The 8,236-nt window shown below is 36.0% G+C and overlaps 1 protein-coding gene across 1 annotated transcript; it reads left to right on the forward strand.

Moving 5' to 3' along the window:
• Positions 1–500: 500 nt before the first annotated feature.
• On the forward strand, positions 501–4,047 carry LOC112511506 (serine carboxypeptidase-like 27). Its single transcript, XM_025117151.1, has 9 exons — positions 501–1,105; positions 1,219–1,314; positions 1,477–1,569; positions 1,670–1,755; positions 1,833–2,087; positions 2,513–2,640; positions 2,720–2,815; positions 3,377–3,482; positions 3,582–4,047. The coding sequence occupies exons 1-9, from the start codon at positions 745–747 to the stop codon at positions 3,723–3,725; spliced, it is 1,365 nt and encodes a 454-aa protein (XP_024972919.1). The 5' UTR covers positions 501–744; the 3' UTR covers positions 3,726–4,047.
• Positions 4,048–8,236: the final 4,189 nt, after the last annotated feature.

Below are 8,236 nucleotides of genomic sequence, written 5' to 3' on the forward strand. Positions count from 1 at the left end.
ACAATATTTTCTTTCTTCCTGCAAATCAGATCCATAATAAAGTGGACAACCTTTTTCTTGCATTTTATATCTTTTCCTTTAAGTTCTTTCGGCATAGTCAGCTTCTTCGGCCATGTGCGCATATTAAGTGTTCGGTCAAATATCCCAAAGAGACTGTACCCAATATACTATTACTATTCTCTATATACTAATTATATAGAAATGAGTCCAACTCACGTAATTCTAACCAAGAAACAAGGTTGGAATCATGGAGCATGCACTGTTTGTGAATAAATTCATCAACATTTGTGATTATGTTATAACCCTTTTTGTCTTTCTCTCTCTAACCCCTTTCGCTGTCATCTCCCCCACACCATTCTTTGTATGTAGTCACTGCTGTATATGTCTCTATCTGGAAATTACAACCATTTATCGAATTCACCGGAAAACAGCCAGACTTTTCTTTTGATTGAACTAAGTGGTCTTCTTTGATATATTGTTATCATAATTCATTTGTGGGCATTGTGGGTCATTTTCAGTTCACTCGGTTTTCTTCGCTCATATGCTTGTTTCGATTGTTTAGATGAACTTACCTCAAAAGAATATCTTGTAGCCCTTCTAGCACTTGGGCTGCCTATTTGCTCTAGGTTTTATCATCCCATTGGTTAATTATCATAGAAAAGCATATGCGTCTATTCATATTATTCTTTAGATACCCCAGTAATACTTCTGGGATTAGTGTTATTCCAAGATCTCATTAGATTCATGGGCAATTCATTGTTTTTCTTTGTGCTTTGTTTCTCTTTTCTTTTTCTTGGAACTTGCTATTCTTTGTCGGATCAAGAGAGAGATAAGATTGGGCAGCTGCCTGGGCAGCCACCAAATGTTGATTTCTCCCAGTACTCGGGTTATGTTACTGTGAACCAACAATCTGGGAGGTCATTGTTTTACTGGTTGACCGAGTCACCTGCAAATCGTGATCCTAAATCAAGGCCACTCGTGTTATGGCTTAATGGTGGGCCTGGTTGTTCTTCTGTAGCTTATGGAGCTGCTGAAGAGATTGGTCCTTTACATATAAATTCTGATGGGAAGACCCTTTTCTCAAACCCTTATTCTTGGAACAAGTGTATGTAATCTATCACGTATCACCCACTTTTTTCTATGTTAATTTCACCAATCGCTGCAGTAGTTTGTCATTAAATGTGTAACTGATCTCGATTCTTTAATTTGGTTTGGCAGTGGCAAATCTGCTCTTCCTAGAATCACCAGCAGGAGTTGGCTACTCATATTCAAACACTACATCAGATTTGTATAACTCCGGTGATGCTAGAACAGGTAAGAGCCTCACAATCTCTACAAGAACTTCCCCCCTTCTCAACATATCCACTGGTTGTATATTACATGATTAGGCTGCATAAAATTGTGTTCTTGAACTTAAAGTTGGTTAATTTTGACTTCTTCGGATGTTTTTGGAACATGGGTGTTGTGAATTTGTAGCTGAAGATTCATATGTATTCCTTGTCAATTGGTTTGAGAGGTTCCCTCAATACAAGCACCGAGATTTTTACATTGCTGGAGAAAGTTATGCAGGTTCCCATACACCAACTAATCTAGTTACTATAGAGGCTGCAAACTTTACAATATTTCTCTTTGCTAAACATTCTAAGGCGTCTTTGTTTCTCTAATTCAGGTCATTACGTTCCTCAATTGTCTCAAATCATTTACAAAAGAAACAAAGGAGTGAAGAATCCAGTTATTAACTTCAAGGGTTTCATGGTATAAAACGAATATACTTGTCAAGATCACTAGTTATAATACCATCTTCCGTGATTTCCAACTTTTATTCTTCTTAGGTCGGAAATGCTGTTACAGATGATTACAACGATTTTGTTGGCACATTCGAGTACTGGTGGACCCATGGTTTGATTTCAGATTCTACTTATAAGTCTCTTCAGACAACATGTGAGGGAAGGTCCTCTGAGCATCCACCCATTGAGTGCATCAGAGCTCTAAATGCGGCCGAAATAGAACAGGGAAATATAGATCCGTATAGCATATATACAAAGCCCTGCAATAACACTTCATCACTAATGCGTAGAGGACGTTATGTAAGTTTATTTATATCAAATCTCTCTATAGAGATATCACAGAGGACCAAGCTAATTGAATGTGAAACTTATTGGCCCCTTGAATTTCACCTTTCATATTAGTCGCTTTAGATGATGAATTGATTTAAATCACACTAAAGGGCTATTTGGCTCAATGACCTTCACCAAAAGCTGGTTTTGCAAAATGACCCTCTCGTGTATTTTCAAGTACTTTCGGGAGCAAGTTGTTTTACACCAGGAGCAGGCTTTTTAACATGAGGAGCAGGTCAGATGGAGGTCATTGAACTAAATTCTTTTACAAGGTCATGAACCTAATTGAAAACTCATTTAAGGTCAATCAACCAAATGACCCTAGTACTAAATCTGTTAACCTACTTGTTGATCGTGTCTTCCTGAAAATGACTGAGCTTTCCTTGTATGAACAGCCATGGATGCGTGGAGCATATGATCCATGCACTGAGAGATATGCAAATCAGTACTTCAATCTCCCTGAAGTTCAAAAGGCTTTCCATGCCAACATTGCTAAGCTTTCATATCCCTGGAAAACATGCAGGTGTGTGTGAAATTTAAAGAGGTCGGCTCTTCTACATCGGCCTTAGAGCTTTTATATGATGAAGTTTCTTTAATTGCAGTGATATTGTTGGCGAGTATTGGGAAGACTCTCCACTGTCGATGCTTCCCATCTACAAGGAACTCATGGCTGCTGGTTTACGTGTATGGGTGTTCAGGTACAACTTCTTGTACTTAATTTGATTGTTTTCCATTGTCTGTTAGACCTTCAAGAGTGGTTAAGTTTTGTTCATTATACTCCGTGTTGGGAAGATAAGAGTAGGAATGGCCAATAACGTCTGAATTTTCAAATAGGAGCATGAATAACCTTCAAATAACGTATCTCTGATGATAAACACCCCGCCCTCTGGTGTAACGATCTGGCCTGTAAAATCTTGAAAAAAACACTAGAAGGTTAGTTTGTGAAAATGACTTACTGTAGAAGGTTATTTACAAAACAACCCATTTTAGAAAGAGGGTCCTTTGGATAAATTACCTAACATGAGTTTTCAATTAGGAGCATGACCTTCTATTTTTCTTTTAACTCAATGACCTTCATCCGAACCGCTCTTAGTTCTAAACAGTCTGCCCATATTCAAAACAACCTGCTCGCTAAAGAACTTAAAAATATACTAGAAGGTTAGATTCTTAAATTCTCTTTTTGAAAAGGCCATTCAGCTAAATAGTCCTTAGAATTATAGATATCACCCTGATGAAAAGATTGTGCCTTTCTCCTACAGTGGTGATACGGATTCAGTCGTTCCCATAACCGCAACAAGATACTCCATCGACGCGTTAAATCTTACGACAATCGCCAATTGGTATCCGTGGTATGATAATGGAAAGGTAATGAATTAAAATTTCCTCTTACATTCCAAATTTGCATATCATATATATACGTATTTCAACAATCTTCTGAACATCTTCATGGTCGTGTTGGATTAGGTTGCGGGTTGGAGCCAAATATACGAAGGGCTGACATTCGTGTCAGTAACGGGTGCAGGACATGAAGTGCCATTGCATCGCCCTCGGCAAGCTTTTATACTTTTCAGGTCATTTCTGGAGAACAAAGCAATGCAAAGAAGCTAAAACACTCCATCTAGGTTCAATTTACTTGTTGCATAATAAGCAAAAACTTATAGAAAAACCATTGATTTTTCATTTGGGGTTGCAGAAATGGAAAGAAATAAGGAGATGCCCCTTTCATTCTTGATTCCAATTTATTATCATTTCTTTCAAGTTCCCTAATTAATCATTCTTCTCATGCGGTTTAGATGTGGAGTTGCTGATTCATGATATGTGATTTTAGTTTTTCTACATGTAATTTATTTATATATATACACAGATTTCACATTAGGTCATCTGAATGTTGATGATGCATTCTTGGCTACACAAAGTGTTGCATTTTGTGGGAAGTTTGCTGGTACCATATGGTTTAATGTTGGTTCTTGATGCATACATGGTCTCATTAAATTTAACAAAACATATCAATATCTTATTTGATCGTGTAGGATCTGGGGGGCAAGACGTGTATAAACATTTCTCTGCTCTTTGTTTCACTGAAAACCCACGATTGAGATGTCAAAGATTTGGGGTTTTTTGTTGCAAGTCAGGTATTCACGAAGACAACCTCTCTACCATTTGGGTAGAGGAAAAGTTAGTTATGTTTTACGTAAAAAGACTTTATTTATATGTGGCTATTCTGAGTTTATTAGGAGACTGTTGCTAATGATTAAAAAGATCCAACGATACCACCCCATCGGGCTAAACATCATAATCGATGAACATTCTTTCTGATTGAAGCAAATTATGTTGAAAATCAAGAATTAGCTTTTAATATTTGGTGAGATCAGATGCAGAGAGAGTATGTTAATTTTTACATTTCTCATCGAAACCAACCCTTTTAAGTCACATTGGGCAACATATAAAGTTTAATTCATGGAGATAATAAGAACATAAAAGATTAAATTATTATTATTTTGTATTGAGATAATAAAGTTATAAAATATTGAGTAAATCATTGATTTCGTCCGTGTGATTATATGCAAATGGTCCTCCATACGAAATAATTGCAAGCATGGTCATTTTGGTTTCGATTTTGTTATGGATTGTATCCGTTAAAGTTGGGGTATTTTGATCAATTACTTATTTTGCTTTAAAAAACAAAATATAAATGATTACACCCTCTATAATTCTATTCCTTAACCTTCCCTTCTGTGTACACCCAGCCAAGAAACCTTCAACCGACAAGCCTTTATTGATCTCCACGACACCTACAATCAGGGCCGGCCCTGGCCATAGACCCAAGGGGCGATGGCCCAGGACAGCAAAAATTCTAAGGGCAACAAGTTTATGAAGCCCAATATGCATATATAGGTTCAGTTTTGGGCCTAAAAAAATTACCATTACCACAATACTCAATCGGCCTCGCTCGCTCTCTCTTTCGTCCTCGAGAGCTCGACTCTCGCCTCCTCGCTCAGGAACTGTCACTGTCGATTGACAAACACTAACAAAAGTACAGAACTACAGATTACAAATTTACAGTCACAGAAGTAACGATTATTCCTTTGTACCGATTCGCTCTTGCTCACGAACTGTCGAATTGACGAACATATTATTCCTTTGTACCGATTCTCTCTTGCTCTCGCTCTCGCCTCTCGCTCTCTCGAGTCTTGAGTCTCTCTCGACTATTGACTTGTGAGGTTAGCCATCAACTGATAGGGTTATTAATATTTACTTTACTTATTTTATTTTTTATGTTTCTAATTCTTGATTTCTTGTTTGATTCATTCATAATCTAGATGATGTTGCCCTCCATACTTAGGTTTTCTTTTAAGCTTTAAAGATGTAATCATGTAAATGTAATGCTGTATATGTATGCCTAATTGCCTACTTAGGTTTTCTGTAATTTAAACAACATTACAAAATGTGAATAGATTTTTGGGGCTATTTCGTTTTGCAACCTCAATCTTAAAATCCATGAAAAGAGTCTGATTTCCTGTTCACTATTTACATCCTCTAAAGACTTCAAAATGTGAATAGGAGCTGTTTTGAAGTGGGTTAGTATAGGACAAAGGTTTAAGATTGATGCTTATGTTTTCTCCTTTATCAATTTGTCCAGGTTGCTTAATCGAATGACTTTCTTGGCAAATTTCCTGGTTGTGACTTGTGGCTGACATTGGAATTGCGAACTGGAATTGGAATTTTGAAGTTTGGAAACTGCCCTGGACACTAACTTGTGACTTGTGAGGTTAGAGTTATTTACTTATTTTATGTTTCTAATTCTTGTTTGATTAATTCATAATCTAGATGAAGCTGCCTAGTGCCTACTTATGTTTTCTTTTAAAGATGTAATATTGTAAACAACATTACAATGAAGAGAGATTCTTGATTTTGATCACTTTATGTTTGAATATTTCTACATCCACTTTACTTTTGTTTTGATTTTTTTCGCTGTTTTTGGGGTTGTTTTGCAATTTCTAAACAGCCTTATAAGTTCTAACAGAAATACATAATAATTAAATAACTCATGTTTGTGATCAAATGATGGTGAAACACTTAACCAGTTTGATACATGAGGATGAGTGATTCTAGCCACAATTACCTTTTCATAGGGAATTGGTTATGGTATTTACAATGAAGCTTAAGTGCTTCACCATCATTTGATCACAAGCATGAGTTATTTAGCATGAACAACGAAATATTCTAAAGGAGGGGCTCATGTTCACCATGATGGCCCCTAGAGTAAATTCATTAGATCTGGGACTCCATTGCCACAAATATTGTAGCGAATAAGCTTTAGAGAAAGCCATTCAGTTAAGAAGACCCACTATTTTAACTCCAGGAGTGACATAATATTTTAACTCCAGGAGTGACATAATACAACGTTATAACAGCTTCAGTTGCCCTAAAAAGCTCTAATTTTTTTTTACTTTTTAGGGCTGTTTAGAAGGTTGTTTAGATATTAGAAGGCTCTTTAGAAGGAAGGATGTTCAATTATATAGTTGGTCCTTTTCCAGCTGTTCTGGGCTTGTTTTGAGGGCTCTTTAGAAGCTTTTTAGGAGCTGTTTTGAAGCAGGTTAATAGAGGACAAAGAGTTAAGATTGATGCTTATGTTTTCTCCTTTATCAATTTGTCCAGGTTGCTTAATCATTCCACTTTCCTGGAAATTTTACAACACGAACCCTGAACGGCCAAATCTAGGTGTATCATTTGTTTAACAATTTAACTACTTGAGATATGTTTCCTCGATCACAACCATCGGGTGCTCAAAATAGAAAAAGAAATCGGCATGGGGATGAGCCGCCTAGATTGACTAGGTTCCAAACCCCTTCAAATATTTTATTTTGGTTTTTAGATACACATATAAGAGGCATTTTCTTGGCTTTCGGCCATGGACATTCAAAATCTCAGGCCAGCCCTGCCTACAATCCACATAACCCTTTCCCACCGAACCTCACAACTGCAACCAAACGGATTGTAATGGATCGGAGAAAACGGAAACATCCAACAGAAACCCCTTCCCCTGGAACGGATCTGGACCTAAACCAATCAAAGTATTTCGATTTCGTTCTCCACCAGTATACGAGTTTGATTTGGATTTCGATTTTATATCCTCACTGTAATGGTGGAGGAAGACGATGGGGGGTTTTGGGGTTGTGGTGTAGCCGCCAGAATAGATTTTGATATCCTCAATTTCTGACATAGATTTTGATAGAGCATCCAGAATGGCAGAGAAGGGTAATTCGGTACTCTTTGTTAATAAGGAGAACAAGAGATTGTTCTTAGAATTGATTGGAATCTTGAAATCATCTAGGGTTACCTTCTGAATTTGGCTGGCCTTTGATCCATCGTGTTCCTCCCATACCGCCGGAACTTGGGCAACTCCAAAGATTCAAGACGGAGATCGCCGGAAAAAAAAGCACAAAGGGAGTTCTGGGAGACCGAGATTGCCGAAAAAAGCACCTTAGGGAGTTCTCACAGACGGAGATCGCTTGATAAAGACCTGGAAGATGAAGGGATCGTAGTCGGTGGTACATGACCTTATAGCGAATATAATTTTTTTTATTAAAAGTGTATTTGCATAATGTACATCTTGAATTCAATGTTTTATTTTATTTTTTACTTATGTTAATATTATAATACGATTTTATATAATTTTGATAAAATGATAATATTTTTATATTTAAATAAAATATAAATTCGAATATCTCATAAAAAATTGAAAAAATGTATTGATATTAGTATCAAATTAACAATTCCAAATTCATGCTTTTATGTAATTTTTTAATTCAGTTTTTATTCTAATTTAATTTAGATTTAATGATAATAAAAATAATAATTAAGTGTTATGGTAGAATTCAATAATTATCCTAATTATATTTTAGATTTTTTTATATTTAAAATTAGATGTTTATCATGTATTTAATTATGTTTATCTGCAGTTAGTTACACGAATTTATAATTGAGTTTCAATAAGTTGTACTTACGGGTAATTTATTTGTAATATTGAATTTTGAGTAATATGCATCAATAAACAGTTTTTGATGCATAAAAAATGGTTTTAAAAGTTTTTTGTTAAATGCTTTATAATATAGTAT

This window comes from Cynara cardunculus (genome assembly GCF_001531365.2).
Source record: "Cynara cardunculus var. scolymus isolate 2C chromosome LG 1, CcrdV1, whole genome shotgun sequence".
Classification (NCBI taxonomy): domain Eukaryota; kingdom Viridiplantae; phylum Streptophyta; class Magnoliopsida; order Asterales; family Asteraceae; genus Cynara; species Cynara cardunculus.

Bases quoted from the DNA above. Each gene is read 5' to 3' on its own strand.
- LOC112511506 (XM_025117151.1), top strand. From the start codon at position 745: ATGGGCAATTCATTGTTTTTCTTTGTGCTTTGTTTCTCTTTTCTTTTT. The intron at 1,315-1,476 runs GTAAGAGCCTCA...GTGAATTTGTAG, and splicing joins CTCCGGTGATGCTAGAACAG to CTGAAGATTCATATGTATTC. The intron at 3,483-3,581 runs GTAATGAATTAA...GTGTTGGATTAG, and splicing joins CGTGGTATGATAATGGAAAG to GTTGCGGGTTGGAGCCAAAT.